General features: G+C 41.6%; 2 protein-coding genes across 2 annotated transcripts; one reads left to right on the forward strand and one right to left on the reverse strand.

Moving 5' to 3' along the window:
• Positions 1 to 4,034: 4,034 nt before the first annotated feature.
• LOC114911297 (phospholipid phosphatase 6-like) lies at positions 4,035 to 6,802 on the reverse strand. The gene is made up of 2 exons (XM_029254928.1): positions 6,262 to 6,802; positions 4,035 to 5,028 (listed from the first exon to the last, which is right to left on the reverse strand). Exons 1-2 carry the CDS (start codon positions 6,767 to 6,769, stop codon positions 4,661 to 4,663), a joined length of 876 nt encoding a protein of 291 aa, XP_029110761.1. The 5' UTR covers positions 6,770 to 6,802; the 3' UTR covers positions 4,035 to 4,660.
• Positions 6,803 to 7,872: 1,070 nt separating this feature from the next.
• LOC114911294 (peroxiredoxin-6-like) lies at positions 7,873 to 14,011 on the forward strand. Its single transcript, XM_029254913.1, has 5 exons — positions 7,873 to 8,043; positions 11,356 to 11,512; positions 12,354 to 12,500; positions 13,355 to 13,501; positions 13,799 to 14,011. The coding sequence occupies exons 1-5, from the start codon at positions 7,952 to 7,954 to the stop codon at positions 13,925 to 13,927; spliced, it is 672 nt and encodes a 223-aa protein (XP_029110746.1). The 5' UTR covers positions 7,873 to 7,951; the 3' UTR covers positions 13,928 to 14,011.
• The last annotated feature ends 5,955 nt before the right edge of the window (positions 14,012 to 19,966 follow it).

Below are 19,966 nucleotides of genomic sequence, written 5' to 3' on the forward strand. Positions count from 1 at the left end.
CTGACATCCTCCTTCATGCCACTGTTGCCCTGTCTTTGTAGAGACGAGTGTTACTTTGCACTGTTATCAGAATATGCATTTTACATAACCTATATATTTCCCACAATTTCAAAAACTCAACTCTGATACAGTTTTCATAAAGATAGTAGACAGTAAGTGGGACCAACCTGGGGACAATGAGCGTCTTGTGTGTTCGCAGAAATGGATCGTTGAGAGAAAATGCATATCTCGCCAAGGTTCAATGTTTAAACTTACCACTGAACTTTGCTCCATGAGCTTCCCTGGAAACTTCTGTTCTACAATTCCATAAATATTTTTTTCAAAACTCCAGAAAAAGTTCAGCTGTGAAAAAAAGAATAACTGCCAAGGTGAACTGTTATTCCCAAAAAAGTTAAAGCCCTCAGAACAGAACACAGATTTAAAGAATGAAACTTTTTTTTTTTTTAACACCTCTTATTTGGAGAAGGTGAGGGGTGCGGTGGCGCAGTGGGTTGGACCAGGTCCTGCTCTCTGGTGGGTCTGGGGTTCGAGTCCCGCTTGGGGTGCCTTGTGGCGGACTGGTGTCATGTCCTGGGTGTGTCCCCTCCCCCTCCAGCCTTACGCCCTGTGTTACCAGGTAGGCTCCGGTTCCCCGCGGCCCCATACGGGACAAGCGGTTCAGAAAATGTGTGTGTGTGTGTGTGTATTTGGAGAAGGTGTGAAGCAAAAACAATATTTCAGACTTATAGGAAAAAACACACCAGGGGTCCAACATTCATGTGATTACTAAGAATTTCAGGTCACCTGACATTTTTTGTTCTTATAGTTTATTTTCCTTATGTTTTGAAAATGGGTTTTTAAATTAATATTGTATATATAGGTGTATGTCCATTATCTGCTGCTGCAACCAAAGCGAATTTCTCTCTGGGATTGATAATGTTTAATTAATCATTCATTCATGTATTATTGCACTTAGAAACAAAATAGAAGCATTGTTAAAAAAAAAAATAAGTAGGTTCTATATACAAGGCGGACAAGCGGCTTCAGTCGTGTGTGTGTGTGTGTGTGTGTGTGTGTGTGTGTGTGTGTGTGTGTGTATATGTACAAGGCTGTAGTTTTCAGTACTGTGTGTGCTGGTGGGCAGTACAGCCATAACAGGCGATGGACTCGAACTCACAGACAGTTCCCTGCTGCCTATCCCTGTTTTGTCTCAATGGTACAAAGATGACTGACAGCGATCATCTGATGAGTAATCAACAAGGACATTGAAGACAGCTGGTCTGAGGAACGACAGTTGGGAGTACAAACGGAGAAGAGCACTCTTCATGAAGTGCCCAAGTTTTGGCAGGCTTTTTTTCTTACTTATCCCGCTTCCTTTGTTTGTGCCTGTTTTACTGAGTCGTTTCTTCTTCCCCAGAGTGGTAACATCCCTGTTGATTCGATTTAATAAAACCTTTTTGTTCTAGAACCCTACAAGCCTTGCGCCTTTGTCCCTTGTATGTGGCTGCCTCCACCCGACAGCCGGAGAAACGTTTTATAGCTATTGAGATGTGGAATACAGCCATCATTTGGCAATACCACCATCTGGTCCACACGAAAGGAAGTGCAGTGATAGACTGCAGTAGTTGTCTGTTATAAAACATAAATGCAATTTTTAAACTAATGGAGAATATACAAGGGTTACAGTATATTTCTGTAAGAACTGGTATGCAGTCATAATGCCAAAAAACAGATTCTGCAATTAGGAAACAGAATTCTGACTTTTTTTTTTTACTAACCTGGTTATTTTTAAATTTACTGTTCACATATTTATACATACAGAAGATCTAAAGGACATCTCAACAGTTTAACTCATCAGAACTGTGTGTCTAGGTTTTGAAGTTTCATGTCATTGAAGTACCATTTTAAATTAGCCTCTATTTCTACCACACACGCAAAAAAGTGCAAATTATAAACCAAGAGTATGATGTTTAAAGTCTTTTTAATCTAATGCTTCTTTTTACCCTAAGAACTAAAAGAGTGTTCAAGACCTAAAACATAAGAAAGTTACAATAAAGAATACTGTATTTCCTATCATTGAGTTACACATACAGAACACACACACACACACACACACACACATTTTCAGAACCGCTTGTCCCTTACGGGGTCACGGGGAACCGGAGCCTACCCGGCAACACAGGGCGTAAGGCCGGAGAGGGAAGGGGACACACCCAGGACGGGACGCCAGTCCGTCACAAGGCACCCCAAGCGGGACTCGAACCCCAGACCCACCGGAGAGTAGGACTGCGGTCCAACCCACTGCGCCACCGCACCCCCACATACAGAACATTTCCCTAAATAGACAAAAGACAGCTTTAATTTTTCTGTTTATTTTAAAAATGCATAATACACATAATATTGTCTCCTCTGGGTACATCTCAGAGATATGTATTTTTTTCCTACCACAAAAACTCTACATACACTTCTATTTGTGTTTAAATTACATCACAATTTAAGAACATTATAATTACAACAGTCACTGAATAATGCAACTGTTTACATAGCTGGTCATGTGTTATGAGCATGTATAAAAAGCCCATATTGCTAGGCACTTAAACTTCTATTAAAAAACATGCAAAAAAAAAAATAAAGTGCAATCTCCCATTTTTAATTTCAACGCCACCGCAACTGATTCGGCTTCAAACAGTTCTTGTTTGAAATCGTTCGCCTTGCGTTTACAGACGAGTATATATTTAATTGCATAAAGTTTTGTCATTTAGGACCTATTGCAATGTGAGTCAACAAAACAGTCATTGAATCCTCCTATTAACGTACTGATTTCAGTAGATTTGTATGAATTAAAATGTTGCACAATTTAGAACACTTCTATGTGCCGGGATACTCCCTCGAAAACAATACAAAGAATAGAAACGTAAAATGTCTAATTTTAGATATTTTATATTGCTGAAGGTGCTTTACCTATGCAGATAAACTTCATCCAGCCCAAGTGTTACACCCATAAAACACTAATGAGATTATGTAGAAAGAAAACAACTACCACTGGTCTTCACCATCATCTCAGAGCTAGTATTTCACCAAAAGAGAGCATTTGTTGGTCCAAAGCATTACTGACAGAGTACATCTCTCCCTCCTAGACAGGACCGCTGTGCTCTTGTATGACTGAAGGGAGTAGATCTTCAATTACTCAAAGGAACATGTAAAATGGCTTGGTGGTCACAGAATTTGATCAAGCAAAAATGACTATATATAGACATATAGTGTATGTATAACATTAAATATAATTTTCCATAAATATAATGTATTATACTCTTTTTACCATTTGTAACAATTTGCAAAATTTGATTCTTTTCTTCCAGAAGGCGACAAACATCCCAAATACCAGCAGACTGTATGTAAATAATATTTACAGCATCCTGATTTTACACATTATTTCCACTGACTTGGAATTCACAGCTGGCAGCCTGAACTTACTGGGACTCACATCCTGCTCACACTGCATACTTAAAACTGATTTAAATGGGAAAATGTTACAATTAAACTTCCAGCTTTTTGTACTTTCAGTAATGCCATCATGCACTCCCACATAAAAGAATCTGGTGGAACTCAGAAGCCTGGAACACTGAGTAGTTATCTAATACACACACACACACACATACATACATCCAGTACACTGATATTACTGGGTCCAAAGCCAAGTCCTTGTTCTACTGTAAACACACCTCAATAGTTAATGTAATATTTCAGATCTGTGCATTTACTGCTTTAGCCTAACTAATCCTGATAACCCTGTCTAGCGTGGGCATACTATCATCTTATTTTTGTAACCTGTGTATATAAAATGCTAGAATCATATTGTTTCAACGAACAAAGCTGAAAAATAAACCTCCAACAAATTTCAAAACCAAGACAACATCAAACAAGCATTCATTCAACCCATTAAACATTAACTTTGTGACAATGTGCATTTTACTTTGGCTCATTCAAAGTAAAAACAACCTTAAACAGAATTATTCAGTATAAATATGCTAAATAATTTCTTCAATTCCCCCCCCCCCCAGTAAAAACTCACAATAACATACTTCACCAGAGAACAGAAATACTAAAAATAATTCAACATCATAGAAAATATAATAACCTACGAAAAAAAAGGAAAGGCAGTCTGCTTCAAACTAACTAGAACTACAGCACACAAAATTCAGCAAAGTAAGCAGGACTGCATTCTAAAGTGGCCCCTTCATTAGTCATCAGTCCCATGATTACCTTAATTCAAATGGTCACATTCAATATTATTAGAATTAAAGTGTTATTAAAATGCAGCACACTGACTCAACATAGCTTTCCAATCAGAAAGCTGAAGTATAACAAAGCAGCGCCCATGAGCTCATCATTTCCAACTCTGGTGTAATATTGAACCCGTGAAAAGCTTTACGGACCCAGTGCTTTACGTAATTATAATGGTAATAACCCACGCAAACAGATAGACACGTACACAAAAAATTCTTCATAACATCAATAATTACAGTATTTATATATAACACGACAGTGCAGCCATTTTTTATGCAGTGTTTTTATCAGTTGTGTTTAGCAGACAGGACTAAAATGCACAGTGATGCGAATAGCCGACTGTATCCCTATCACTTATTGCTCCTCATTAAATCCCTCAAATCACGCATTTTCCTTAGTTCCAAAGTCCCAGCATGCCTTGCAGTCCCACTGGTGATACCCAGAGCGCTTCCACTAGGTTGTACTGGCAGTAGCCCATGCCGAAGCCAAAGGCCACGTCTGTTACGTTGTGGCGACCTAACAGCACGCGCGAGAGGCCCACCAGCACGGCCCACAGCAGCACCAGCACTCGGAGTGGGGCGGCCAGTACCAAGTGAGCGAGCAGGAAGCGGGCACAGAGGGCAGCTCGTGTGGCATGGCCTGATGGGAAGGAGTAGCGGTCCACGGAGAAGGTGGCGAACATGTCCATGCGATTGTGGGAGGGACGGCGGCGGCGCACGATGGCCTTCACCACCCCAACCAGCACAAGGTCAAGGATGAGGGCTGGAGAGAGCAGAAACATGGGGTTAGCTATAATACACAGCAGGAATTAAATCTTTTCGGTTCAAAACAGTCTGAAGCCCACTGTGCAGATTGTGCCAGGGAAAGGGAAAGTGGTACATTTCAAGGTCTACAAAGAAACACAGGGACAGCTGGGAGCGTACTGGTTAGAGCTACTGCCTTTGGATCCAAAGGTTGCAGGTTCGATCTCCAACTGCAGCACCCTTGAACAAGGCACTTACCCTAAATTGCTCCGATAGCATAACCCAGCTGTATAAATGGGTAAATAATTTGTAAGATGGTAATAATTGTAACTTTAACATTGGAAGTTGCTTTGGAGAAAAGCATCAGCTAGATGAATAAATGCCACCATAACACATGATCAGACACATCACTCTTCATCTGTCATTGTCTTCCGCTTTATCGCACTAATTTGCTGGCACGCTGACACGATTTTCTGAAGCACCGTGTATGCCTCATGGAAAATCGCAGACTTTACCTAAAGAGTCCTTGCTAGTCACTGCTCCTGTTATACTTGGACCAGTAGCAGTTTACAGGTGTAAAAGCATTGTGATAAACAGTTAACTTGTGACAGAGGTACTACTGCGAAGTACAAAGCCAGATATTGAACACAACACCGCTTTAAATAAAAACCATGGCAATCGGCCACATGACGTGATCTCCTGAAAACAGCCATCTTCACAGATGTGTCCAGGGTTACGTTACTTCATTTAGCAGATGCTTCTCTCCAAAGCGACTTCCAGTGAACTCTATGTAGTGTTACCAGCCCACACACCTTATTTACCAAGGTGACTTACACTGCTAGATACGCTACTCACAATGGGTCACTCATCCATGCATCAGTGAGACCCACTCTCTCTGTGACGCTCACACACTATGGGTGAATCTGAACAGCATGTCTTTGGACCGTGGGAGGAAACCAGAGCACCCGGAAGAAACCCACAGAGACACGGGGAGAACATGCAAACTCCACACAGACTGAGTGAGTGGGGATCGAACCCAAGTCCTCTCCTACCACCCAGGCGCTGTGAGACAGCTGTGCCGCCGTGCCACCCATAGTTAGAGAGGAAAATCAGGCAGAGGGTGGACACTGGGGAGTGACACTTTTGGAGGAGCTCAGCGGAAAGTGACAAGATGGGATGGGATGACAGGTATAGAGGACCCAGGAAGCATGATGGGAGGACGCGCGCCAAGCACTGGCAGGAGCCGCGTTACCCATGAGGAGGTTGAGCATGACCTCCTGGCCGGCTGCGCTGTCACTCTTGTAGAGGCAGTAGAGGACGCCGGCCAGCCAGGGGATGCCGTGGCCCGAGATCTCCACGAGCTTCATGAGCGGCCGCACGCTGCCCCAGGACGAGTCCTCGCAGGCGCACACCCCGAGGCGCTTGGAGAGCCACAGGTCGACGGCGAGCAGGGAGCTGAGCGCAATGCCCACCAAGGACGGGTTCAGGCGCATGCAGTCCTCCTCCGGCATCTGCTGCGCTGCTCCGGCGCCCGAGGACGAGGGCCCGCCGGAGGAGGAGGCCGAGCCGCGGCGGCGCGTCGGGCTCTCGGAGGCGCGGAGGCGCGCGCACGTCGGATCGGAGCCCTGTCTCTGCAGAAGGTGCGGCGGGGGAGTCCGGCTCAGGGACATGAACTCGTACCGCCCGTTGTTGCTGCCCACGCTGCTGGGACTACTGCTGCTGCTTCGCCCCCCGTTGTTTTTGGCTTTCGGAGACGGCATTTTTTTTTTTACCGGCGACGTGTGTGTGTGTGTGTGTGTGTGTGTGTCCGGTCGGTTATCGGTGGCTGCGGGCTTCGCGGACGCGCCGACTGGATTTGAGGACGCAGGCTAATTCACCTTCGGGTCCTTGTTGTTCATCCCTCTGCAGAGACAGCGCTTCTCCCCACGTCTGCCTCAGCGGAGCTGCGCCATGCTTGACAGGTGTCACGGAGCAGCTGGGTTTCGCAGCAAAGCGCAGCTTCAGCGGCAAAGCAGGACGCGTTCGAAGCCGGAACCGCACGCAGCGCAGGGAAGCAACAGGAGTCCGCGCGGACAGCGGCGGTACTACAACGAGTACAGAAAAAGAGGTCTCTGCCTCCAGTTCGCGCCGGAAAGTCCAGTTTCATTAGCTCTGCTTAAGATATTAAGCTGATATCTCTGTTTCACGTGTTTATGTATTCCCTTAAGTGCTTTTGGCCACCGCTTACAGTCTATTTCATTGATCTTCTATCCTACATAAAAATATTTTTTGTTATGACGTCAAACGCATGCGCCGCTTTAGTCTCGGACAAGATTATCGAAGATAAATTAGAGCTTTTTTTAAAAAAAAAAAATAAAAAAGGGACTCATACCATGCAAACTTTTTTTTCCCCAAAAATACAGAGGTTTCCAATTCAGAAATGATTTGAGGTGCTGTCCCAACTTCACTGATCTATTCGGCGGTGGGTCTAGCTATCAAAATAAAAGTCACGACGCGTTTCACCTGGGGTCACAGTATTCATTTATTCATTCATTCATTCATTCATCAATTAATTAATTAATTAATTACTTTGCTTGACCCTCGGCTAACTAATAACTGTTCAGGAACACAACCTTTGCTGTTGCAGACAGTACTAGTCTAGAGTCTAGGGCTTCATTTTCTTCTTGGTTTTGTACAAATAATTACAGAAACTAGCTGAAAGGAATAATGTAACTATTCCCGTGTAAACATTTAACTGCAGTACGGTAAATTATGCTCATACTCAAATACTGTTTTAAACGCAACAGTGTTTACTAAACAGTTTAGTGCTGTGTATTGTGGTGATTAGGGACGTGCGTATTTGCGTAACGCGTTGACGTCACGGCGGTGTTAAAAACGTGTGTATACGCAGCAGTGGTGCTGCTAAGTTTCAGTTCGCAGCTGAGGTTGATATCGCTGCAGTCATGCCTGGACTCCTGCTGGGAGACGTTTTCCCCAATTTTGAAGCCGACACAACCATTGGCAAGATAAAATTCCACGAGTTTTTAGGAGACTCGTAAGTTCGACTCTTAATTTTTAGGCGATTATTCTGTACACTTTTTTTTTTTTTTTTTTTTCCCGTTTTGCATTTAGCTTTATTTTCAACACTAGAGAGTTCCTTCTCAGCGGCGGACTGTTTCGTGCAGGTGTGACGTACGGAGACGGTCCTCTGCAATGAGGCAACTGCCATAAGCCACGTGGGGTCTCTGCTGTCACGCGAAGTTTTGTGTCTCGCTACGTGTGTGTCCGAACGCTATGAATTAAGTCAATGCCGCATTTACTTGACTTAAAATCATATAGATGTTTTGGAATGATCGCGCACTTTTTAAACCGCGGAGGACACACCTTACTCAAGAAAACGGAAGTACTACGAACTAACGAAGACTACAGGCCAATCAAAGTTGCACGAATCCCTTTGATTTGGCCTGTAGTCAGTGAAAATGAATGAAATATAGCTGGCTCTACTAATAACTACTTAATAAGTAGCTAGCCTTAAATATGTAGTGATCGCTTAGCCTACGCTTATGCGCTGCAGCATGAAGACAAGGGTGATGTAATTTCCCCGACCCCGAGTCTTGTGAGTGTTAAATCAGACATTTTTATCACTTTCTGAAGTTCTCCGCAGCGTTTTCTGTCAAATGTCGTGCAACTGACAGTGTTATTTGCGATCAGTGAGTACCCGCTAAATCGACATGATGATTGATTGAATGATTCTCAGATAAATATTTGCGTGTTTACCAGTTTGAGTTTACACAACTCATAAGAGCTTTTGTGTCGCAGTTTGCCAGCAACTGCTTGCCTTGCGGGTTTGTTTTTAAGGCTCCCTTAATTTCAGTGGACCTTGGAGCCTTAGTTTAACTAAAAATGTCTGTTTCTGAGCAGTGGGTACGGTGCAGTTCTTGATCTCCTGCCAAAATGGACCCAAATACGTGCAGATTGGCTCATATTTCAGTTTCCCGCCCTTTTTAGTCGCTCGCTGTCAAGTGTGGTACAAGTTACTCTGAATATAACATTATAATATAATAATGTAATACAGTACACTATAAGCTGGCAACCTGTGAGACCCCTTTGGTTCTGTCCTAAGTAACAGCATGTACTTTGCCTCCTGGAATATTTATTTAGACAAGAACTAAGGGGAATTCTTTTGTACACAAATAATTTTAAAACTGTCCCCAACATTGATTATATAACCTTAACCTTATAGCAAAACTGTTCTTAAAAACAAGACTGTGAGTGACTGGAGCTCTATGGTACTCTGCAGGTATAACCTTGTCAGTGCACTTTTGGCAATGGTTAAAATCTAAGAAATTTTTACCCTTCGTGTAAATTTGTGTAAAACTTTAAGACTTAAGTTCTTCCTTCCTGCTAAAGCTCTGCCTGCTGTCAGCTCTTGGCATCTAAGATGCTAATAGTATCCATTGTAAGTCGCTTTGGAGAAAAAAAAAAGCATCTGCTAAGTGAATAAATGTAATCTCATGTGAAGAGCGTTCTTTCACATGGTGGAAAGAAACAAACTGCTTAAGAATCATGCTTCCGCATCCAAGACTCTGTCTGCTAATGTGATGTACGCATTGTATTTTCTGTGAGATCTACATCTCTGAAAATGAAGCGAGTCTGCTAAATGAATACGTCTAAATGTAGACAGTGTCACTTACAAAGTAATTTGTAATGGTCATCTTGTGATTCGTTGCATCTCGGCCGCAAAATTATTACGTGATGTCTGTTTTCACAAGACTTGGCTGAACTGACTTTTCTGCCGTAACTGTTATAAATTAGATTTGTTTACAGTTTGTAACCTGCAGGTTGTTGGTTCAGGTTTTGGTGGCAGGTCTGATGTACTCTGCATTAAATTACATACTTTGTTTCTGTGAAATATCCAGTAGTGTGGAATGCATGAAATTGTAAGTGGCCATGAATCTAAATGTTCAGCAATTTTGTTTTTCTCGAATTTTTTTTTTTTGGCAGACAGCACAATGCAGCTGTATCAGTTTCACCATCTGAAGCTCATTAGATTTTTCCAGGCATATGGTGTTTCCTGTTTGTTCATGACAGCAGGACATGACAAAAATGCAAAAAAAAAAAACGTTAAAACAAATTTCAGCTGAAAGTAAGGAGACCCTGTGTTGGAGTGTTTCTAGGTACGAGGATGCTGATCCCCGGTGTCAGCCTTATAATCATGTCTGAACGAACAGTTTTAATCCCTGTTGTAAGCATAGCTGCACTCACTAAAAGTTAAGCCTAATAACTTACTATAATAAATTGGTGTCATGAGCAGGAAGTGTCTAAAATGCAAATGGTTACATTTGCAATCATACCATAGTCAAGGAAAAATATTAAAGATTATGAAAATTGAAGGTTGAAGTATAAAACTTGAATATTTTCTGTTAAACCTTAATTCAAGTTTACAGATTTATCTGAAATGTGTTGAACACAGTGCAAATCAAGCATAATGGACAAAAGCTTCCTGCTAATTGTAGGAATTAATCACAGCACACTTTCAGTTGCTGTGACTGAGTCTTTCACATACCTATGTGGGTCATACTATAGCACCAAGTACTCACCCAAAAAGAAGGGCTGAGATTTAGCAAGTCCTTAACCATATGCTGATAATCATTAACTTAAACTTGTATGGCTGAGGCCTAAGAAATGTGGTATTCAAAAAATCTTCCTGCATGTCCTTTGCGTTGTCATTTGGAGAAGATCTAAGGTTATAAATTCCAAGGTAAGGTTATATGACTGTAATAAAAAGCTAAGTTTTAATGCTGTGGCCTTTGGCCGTTAATGCTTTCTTGCTGTATTCTGTTGCTGAGTGTAAAGAACTTACAGGATGCATATACTTACTGAACAGTTAAACTTGTTTCAGAACTACTTTGATTAGCTTTTCATTCTACCTTGACAACTGTCACTAAGGATTTTCTAAATTAATAAAGATTAACTGTACTTTTTCATTTAGCACTTGCATTTCTCCAAAGTGATGTACATCTCAGAAAAAAATACAATTTGTGCATTACATTAGGAGAAAGACATAGTTGCGGACATATGATCCTAAAGTGAACCTAGTTTTTCTTTCCACTTTATGCACTGATGTTCATCACACGAGTAGGTGCACCAAACTCAGGATAGACTAATCCTGATCACCTTCCTGCAATTTTTTTTTTTTTTTTAAAAGGGTATGCAAACATTTAAGTTCTTCTTTTGCCTCTAAGTCCAGATAATTTTCCTTATACCCTGAAATCTTTTAGTGATGCATAGAGGTGAAATAAAGGTTTCTTTTAAGAAACAATGTTAAAGTACAAAGTCTGACGTCTTTGACTCTCTACCTCCGCAGCTGGGGCATCTTGTTCTCCCATCCCCGCGACTACACACCTGTGTGCACCACCGAACTGGGCCGGGCAGCCAGACTGAGCCCCGAGTTTACCAAGCGCAATGTGAAAATGATTGCCTTGTCTATTGACTCTGTGGAAGACCACCTTGGTTGGAGCAAGGTCAGTTTTTAAACTTGAGCTGCCATGTTAATCTCCTCTTCCCCACAACTTTGCTTAACACAGTGTTCTGACAGCTGTGTAATCCCATCTGAAATAGCGGCACTGGGAATAAATGTACATGTACACATTATTTGTGGATGCATTTGGTGTTTCACGATTGCAAGCAATGAAGAGTTCAGTCAGGCACATGGTGGTAAATCCTGGAATCAGGTGAGTCTTTGGTGATCACACAGAATTAAACTGCTAAGCAACGCTTGTCCAAGTTCACACATTGGGCTCCTGAACCTACTTGTCTGAGTGCTATCTTCTGGCCTTTGGCTATGGGTTATTGCACAGCAATTTCAGGTTGCCAGGATGCAGAACTACTACTTTTATATGGTGTTGGCAAAAGGTAAAGGGAAAACATTTCACAAATAATTCCTAGCTGGTTAATGATACAACATTGTGCTGTGTTCTCAATTTCATTAATACAAAAAGTCTGCCTTTGGTTCCTATAGCCTACTCACATTCCACTGTTCTTACTACTTTTCTGCAATTAGAAGAATGTGAAAAGGGTTTAACAGAAGAAACCAGTTTTCCCCATGATATTTATATTATTTATTCATATAGCTGATGCTTTAGTCGAAAGGCTAGGTTTATGTATGAAGCTACTTGCAGGTATTTGCTGATTTGTATTTGTGCAAGTTTTACTAGAGTGGTTCAGGCTAAGTTGCATGTCAAAGGGTATTAAAGCAGAAAGAGTATTTGAACCTAGAACCTTCCCATTTTAAGGTAGCTGTCCTAATCACAGTATTGCCCTGCTAATCCTTATGAAAATTCTCATTACCGTTTCTGTGTGAAGGATATTATAGCGTACAACAATGAGGCGCCCAGCTGCACCATGCCTTTCCCCATCATCGCGGATGACAAGAGGGAGCTGGCTGTGATGCTGGGAATGCTGGACCCAGATGAGAGAGACAAGGACGGCATGCCTCTTACTGCCCGTTGTGTGAGTCTCTTCCCCCACCCCTGCTAGAGCAGCGCAGGACCTCTTAACGTGTGTTTTGCAGTTTCTCACAAAGTACACGTGATCAATGTAGGTAATTCTGTGCTTGAAGAACTTATTGTTTGGTAGCTATGGGACTGGACAATTTGAAGTCAGCAAAGACTATGAAAATTTAGAAAATTTAAAATGACAGTTTAATAAATACTGAAAAATGTTAAGTTGTTTACAAAAAATAAAATTTACACCATTAAAAAAAGAGAAGACAAACTGTATTCAAGCTGAGAGATGAACTGAGTAAAAATTAGATCTGAGAATGAAAATCGTTAACAGTAATGATCGTGACTTGGCATAATTAATGTCACTCATAATCCGAGTGTAATGGTCTTTCTAGACATTGTAGAGTGAGTTCACCATGAATACAACCACCAACAATTTTGTGCTATATGACAGATCTACTAATCCTACTCTTCATTTTCAGTCTTTATGGTGCTCATGCTACTGGCCCAGTTTATTGCTGTAGTAATTTGCACTTTGACCTCCTTTTTGGATAATTATTAAACGTTGACCTGTGTTTCATGTATTCCGTGGCTGAGAAATGGCAAAAATAGGTTAGATTGAGTAGCTCAAAGTTGACAGAGATTTTTGGTTAATTTTAATGTTAATTGTTGTTAATGTTATAATTTCATAATTTAATGTTAAGTTATGAACGTAAGTCTAACTACAGTTCTAAAGTGACTTAGTGTAACTGATCCCAGTGTTAAATCTACACCTTTTTTCTGAATGCAGACTTTTTTTTTTCCCCTCCTTTCTGGCGTGGTGTTTGCTACTTGAGACAGTTGTGTTCTTTAACGTCGTAGGTGTTTATAATTGGTCCAGACAAGAAGCTGAAGTTGTCCATCCTGTATCCTGCAACAACGGGGCGCAACTTTGATGAGCTGCTGCGGGTCATTGATTCCCTGCAGCTGACGGCACAGAAAAGAGTGGCGACTCCAGTGGACTGGAAGGTACACTTATCACACGTCCTGGATCTCAGTAATTTTACGAGACACACCCAGTCTGTAGCCATAGTAATGCTTTTCAGTCAGCAGTTACAACAAATTATATATATGTGTTAGCATTTGAACTCTACAAAGTTGCTAAAGTATTATGTCGAAAGTGTTTTGAATTTGTCACTTGGTTTTTGATGTACGACTTTGAAGATGTTTGATCATCATGTGCAAAAGACAACTATGACTATGACATCCACATGCTCAGCGGTGTTTAGTCTTTTGTGCTCTCTTTGCTGTCATTAACACCTTCAGCTAGGGGACCGCGTCATGGTTCTTCCCAACATCTCGGAGACAGAGGCTGCAGCTCTCTTCCCCTCTGGCGTTAGCACCAAAGAACTGCCTTCTGGGAAGAAGTACATGCGCTATACACCACAGCCATGAGGTGGCACCACAGGATGCACCCCCTGCAAAGGATAATGTGTGTATGTGGGGGGGGGAAATAAACTTTCTATAAATATCCAAAAATTCTTGGCTTTTCTTAGCTGGTGCCTTAAAATAACTGCATGTACTAAAGGTCTGTTAATTATAATAAACATTAATAAAAATGTAACTTTCAGGATTAAACTTCATAAAGTTTTATTTACGTTTACTGTATTTATCAGATGCTTTTCTCCAAAGCGACTTCCAATGAGCTCTGTGGTGTTATCAGCCCACACACCTTATTCACCAAGGTGACTTACACTGCTAGATAATAGTTTTATGTGTGGGTCCTGGTGGTTACTTGACATCAACATTTGATAATGCTTTGACTTGTCTGTATGATGCATATATTTTGTGTAAGCATTTCACAGCATCACACTTCAGTTTTTCTATAAATGGATGTAAGGTAACACTGTACAACACCTATCCTTGAAACCTTCCTTTTCTGTCTCATATTTTTGTCAGTAAGCATAGTACTACCCTTCTCAAAAGGGTTACCACTGAAGATTCTTAAATTTGTAATACCTGTAGTAGATGTTTAACAGTGGGAACAATTTTCAATTATTTTATGTATTGAAAAGTATCAAATGAGATCTTTGCAAGTCCTTGTGGTCAGCAGTATGCAAAGAACTTTGATGCCCTCCTCTACTTCTTGTCCATGACCTCACGTGAGTACTGCTATGTCCCAAGAACCCTCCCTCCCCACAGGATGTCTTGTATGGTTGGAAAGGATGACTTTTCCCTGATTTCAGAAGCAGGGAACTTTGCCCTGTGTGATCTAGTTCTCCGGTAGATGGCAGTATGTCACCTAGTGGCAGGACACTAAGCTAACAATGACACAACCCCCACAATTAACAGATAATGTTGAGAGAAGCATAATTGCCAACCCAGTGATATGCTTCCACACCCTGAAATCAGAATTTACCTAAACATACATTGGGTTGTGCTGCAGGTGTTATTTCAGGTTTTAAATGTGTTAGGTGCAGCAGGTAGCACAGTAAATATCTGCTGCCTTGCACTTGATACTCAAACTGGAATCCTACGTCCTGCAGTAGTACCCTTGATCAAGGTATTTCCCTGAATTTGTATGATAAAGTTACCTGAGGGGTAAATGATCGTAAGTAGCTTAACACTCCAAGTTGCTTACGCGAAAAGTCGGGTAAATAAATGATTGAGTATTTATGAATGCTTGAAATAGCTGCAAGAATACCTTAGACTTATTAAAAGTGCAGATGTGAGGCTCCTTGTGTGTACGTGTGTGAATTAGGGAATTAGGGTTGTGACTGCAGTGACATCGAGAGCTAGTGTGGCCACCCTGGACTGTATAGACTTTGAACTGAGTGCAGCTGTTGGGAGGCACTTCGGAGAAGTTGCTGTAATTAATAACATATTGGAAAGGAAGGGCTTTTAATGATGATCCAAGGCAGACATGATGGAATGTATCCTAACTGAAGTATAACAGGGCAATCAACCGTTCAATCTGGTTTTTTTTTTTTTTTTCTTTTTCTTTTTTACGGGCAGGGGGACAGTCCATACTCTCTCCAAGCTCTTGCCTTGGAACTGAAAATAATGAGTAATACTTCCAAATAAATAGAAACAAATGCTGACAGACCTTTTTTTTTTTTTTTTTTTTTTTTTTTTTAATATAACATGTCCTTAGCATTGAGCGTTTCATACATTGTCAAATATGCCCTGCAAATGTGTGATCACTTTCACATTGGATGGAAAACCCCATTGAGGGGGGTAGCAGTACTATGAGAGCTGCAAACTTCTGAGGGAGCTCTGCCCAGAACTGCCACCCTCCCCCAGGCACCGAAATCTTTCAGTGCAATAGAGTGACTATTTTTTCTCTGTCCCCCACCGTCCAGCAAGTACCACCATGGCCACCACCTCCAAGGATCAAAGACATTGCACACATACCAGACTGCCATGGTCAGAGTGTGGACATGCAAAGCATCCGAAATGCTGCATATAACTCCTCTGCCTACTCTGTCCGCAAGGGATCCCCTTCTGCAGACACACTCAGGCTGCAGAAGCTCTAATGTACGTTTAGGTGCCTTTTCAAATGTCTGTAGGCGACGTTGACTCCAGTTTGCTGAACAGAAGGAAAAACTTAATGACAAGCACTTGTATCATTTCTGATATGAGCTGTAGGACAGCGATGCTTACGGTGCTCATGCTGGGAGTTTTTTGAGCGGTAATAGGGACCGCCTGCCTCTATCCAGGAAGTCACGAAGACAGGGTTAGAAAAAGTACATTGCAGCTGTAAAAATGACATAACTATAAATAACAGTCAGTTAAACTTATTGTTCAAGTCTGAAATTCTGGCAAAAAAAATTCCATTTGAAATATAACTGGCCACTGATGATGGAGGAATGTATTTTAAGGGCTGATAAATGTATTCCTTATAGTAAGGCTAGACAGCAATAGAAAGTCTGCAGTGTCATTACAGTTATGAGTGTGCATAGTTTTGTTTTGGAGGAAACTGTGTGAGTCTGCAAAAAAAGCATGAAAACTGCTCAATGAGTCAGTATCAGTACTGACATGAATATTTTAATCCTCTGTGACCAAAAAGTTAATAGACACCATCTTGTGTTTAATTTACCATCCCAAATTTTACAAAGCTGAATTACCATTGATTAAGTTATTGAGGCTGTCGAAAACAGATGTGCTGAGCATCTTCAAGAGTGGGAATGCACTGCAATGGTTTGCGTTTAATGCGATGTTTGTTTCGGATTGAATGGGCACAAATAATTGAAGACTTAAGTTGTTAACACTGCTCTAGCTAACAGTGCGCCCTATACGCCACTCAGTGTGTTACAACAATGGAGCTGTAACCTGAAGGAGGAAAAGGATTCATCTTCTCCATTCAAGGCTGGCATGAGATAAGAATTAATCACATCCGGAAATTTCGGATGTAGGTTTTTAAATGATGTTGGTCGTGGCTGCTGGCAATGCTAACTTCAGTAATCACAAATTACCAGTTGTGAACACCTTGAGAAGAAGAAGTAAAAATTGCTGTCAGGCAAGTGATGAAGACCAGCATTTTCCAGGCCCTTAGGGTGCTGAGACTGCTAGTACCCTGCTGGTCCTAAGTGCTCTCATTTATACATGTAATTGTAATTGAGTGAAGGATTTGAATCATGTCTTCTCAACAGACTTGTGTGAATTTTCAGTAGAAGTGACTGAATGTATGGTGTGCATGCTCATGTGCTTGTGTGAGTGCAAGGGCTGACAGCCTGCAGAAATGCGGGTGGAGAGCATGTTGTGAGGACGGGGTAGCAGATGTTAGCTGGTGTCAGGTGTCAGTCAACACCCTTGCTTTTGTGTGTCCCTGACCTCGTTGCAGGTTTAAATCTTCACATGATGGGCCATCCATTGGCTCCATCCAAAGGGCATTCTAGGACATTCTCACCTTGCTTGTTCTGTAGGAAAAAGAATCGTACTACAAGTTTGTCTCAGTTTTGGTTACTTCTGCCATTAAAAATGAATTACCTTCATAGTTTCAAGTAGCCAAGAAACTGAATGTCACTATTTTCCATTTTGTTGTTATAGTAAAACCATTCACCATCTCTTGCACATGTATTGTAGCACAGCGAACTGGTTTACTGCTTCATGCATCTCACTGGTTAGATCTGGTTACATTTTGGGAGAAAACATCTAAGCATTTTCATTTTTTCCTACTTACCATATGTAAAATTTACATGAGAAACAAAACTTGAACATTGACGTCTGAACAAATTCAGATAAGAAATGTCTGATGGTCACTGTAACAAACTGTATAACTTAAGATGTATATGTATAATCAAATCCTAGGCCTACAAACATGTTAAATAACATTGCGAAAGATTCTTCCACCAACTCCTGACTTGCACATGAAGGCCTAGATAAAAAACTTTTATTCCATGTTTCTGTAGTTCTAATTTTTTTGCAAACTTTGTAAATCGGGGTTTTCGTCATGGGATAAATGGTTTGGGAGCTGTAATTTTGGTAAGTAAAAATCCCAGTGCAGTGGGCAGCTGCAAAGGGGTTTCTGAAGACCTGTATGTGTGTGTTCCATGTCGAGTGTGTTTCTGCAACTTGTTGGTGAAAATAGCGCTGCCGGATTGTTCAACACAGCCAGGACCATGGACCAACCTGGGACAAGTGCGAGTCACGATGTCTGGATAGGAGAAACGTTAAGGTTTGTGACACTGTCATAATGTAAGTGGCTTTATAATACAGAAACAAGGCACCTTAAGGGTCAAAACCTCCAAGCTGGTGTTCACCGGATCCAAAGCTTTGTACATCTGTGTGTCTGTGTTTAGAAGAAAATTTCTCCATTACAAAAGTAAACCCAGAACAAACAGTTCTTGTGGGGACGTCTTCGTGAAACACGATGTTCGAAAAGTTTTCCAAAAGTTAGTCAGTTTTTTTTCTTAAAGCTAAAAATGCAACGGAACAGTTTGTTATGAACCAAGCGGTGCTGAGAGCGCAACTTTCATTTGTTTACAAGTACGGCTGTGGCTGGCCTAGGAATCACTTAAAGCGAAAGTCGGTGAGAAATTCCCCGCAATAATAAGTAACGTATCGTCTGTTTGCACCTCCTAGGAGTGAGCAGTTCCCTTGCTCTGTGCCAGGTATTCACAGATCACCTGAGGCTGTCCTGACCTGCAAGTTAACAAACCGGCTTTTCAAACCGCTCTTTCATCTTATCCTGACACCAACCCTTTTTTCTCTTATCCTTTTTTTGTCTGCAGCTACCCTTTCCTTATCCACTTCCTCCAAACTCCATTTAACGCTCCGTGGCTTTTGACAATTCTAAGTCTGCATTCGTAAGTTGCCCCTCATGGTGACGTACCGAATATTCTCAGCGCTCATACCTTACTCAAATGGATCATTTCTTAACCATAAACGGTAAAGACACGTTCGATCGTATCGTTACAGTTACTGCTGAGCAGTGTTCCGCAATGTCTTCGAATACTTCTGGAGTCCCTGCTGTTTACCATTTTCTTCACCCAGACACACGAAACACACTTGTCTCACTGCATCAGCAGTCTGAATGGTTTGGTTCTGCCATGAGGGATTTTCTAGCCACATGACCAATGGCCTGTTTCATCACTGATAGATAGCATCTGAGGGGAATTCCAGAGCTCGAACGCGAATCCTATCCTCCTGATGTTTAGATAACGGCACCGTGAACTCCAGATTTTGGCTGAACGTTTAGCCACATGAATGGCTCGTTAATGGAGATCTTCATGAGACACAGGACAGATTTCTGGCCGAGGCTAGGTTGATGCCCCTCCTTTACCACCCATATCTGCTCCGCTGGAATGTGGGAAACAGACGAGACTGAAAACAGGCCTGTTTTGATTTAATCGACTGCAGTCCCGGGGTCCGTGGTACCTCCTCCTTGCCTTTGCATATGATCAGGCCTTCCTTGCCCTGAAATCCACTGTCTGTCTGGACAGTCAAATAGTTGTTTTAATGCAAGCTGACATTTTAGAGAACTGCTCAGTATTGCTCTTACTTCTTCAAATAAAAATGTCTGCAGTTTTTTTCTCAACGCGTTTTATTCTCCGTTTCTTGGCAGCTATGAGAACATTGTGGGCAAAATCATGAAGCAGTGCTCTGATGAATAATTCATTCTACATGCACATAAAGAGGGAAACACAGAAATGTAAAACATGCAACAATTCTCCCAACAGTAACTCTCTACTGTACGTAATTACTCGTTTGTGTAGGGGTACTCACATCTGAGCTTGAATGAAACATCTGAACTCATTGCACAAAAATGTTGCACTGAACTCCACAATCTCCGCACGACTGAACAAACAAGATACTCTGACTCTCACTCAAAAAGTATGGAGCTTATGTCATATCCTCTCTGTGTACGGTGTCTCCTGTATAAATACAGCGAAGTTCAAGAAGCTGGAAGGAAGGAACTTTCCTTATGGATGTAACTCTAATCACACACTAGAATTGCTCACTTTGACAAACAGATATACTTTGTCCTTTACT

This window comes from Scleropages formosus, chromosome 9 (genome assembly GCF_900964775.1).
Source record: "Scleropages formosus chromosome 9, fSclFor1.1, whole genome shotgun sequence".
NCBI lineage: Eukaryota > Metazoa > Chordata > Actinopteri > Osteoglossiformes > Osteoglossidae > Scleropages > Scleropages formosus.

Excerpts from the sequence above, each read along its gene's own strand:
- LOC114911297 (XM_029254928.1), bottom strand. The coding sequence starts at position 6,769 with ATGCCGTCTCCGAAAGCCAAAAACAACGGGGGGCGAAGCAGCAGCAGT. Across the intron at positions 5,029-6,261 it reads CATGCTCAACCTCCTCATGG|CCCTCATCCTTGACCTTGTG; the intron begins GTAACGCGGCTC and ends TGCTCTCTCCAG.
- LOC114911294 (XM_029254913.1), top strand. The coding sequence starts at position 7,952 with ATGCCTGGACTCCTGCTGGGAGACGTTTTCCCCAATTTTGAAGCCGAC. Across the intron at positions 8,044-11,355 it reads CACGAGTTTTTAGGAGACTC|CTGGGGCATCTTGTTCTCCC; the intron begins GTAAGTTCGACT and ends CTACCTCCGCAG. Across the intron at positions 12,501-13,354 it reads TGCCTCTTACTGCCCGTTGT|GTGTTTATAATTGGTCCAGA; the intron begins GTGAGTCTCTTC and ends TTAACGTCGTAG.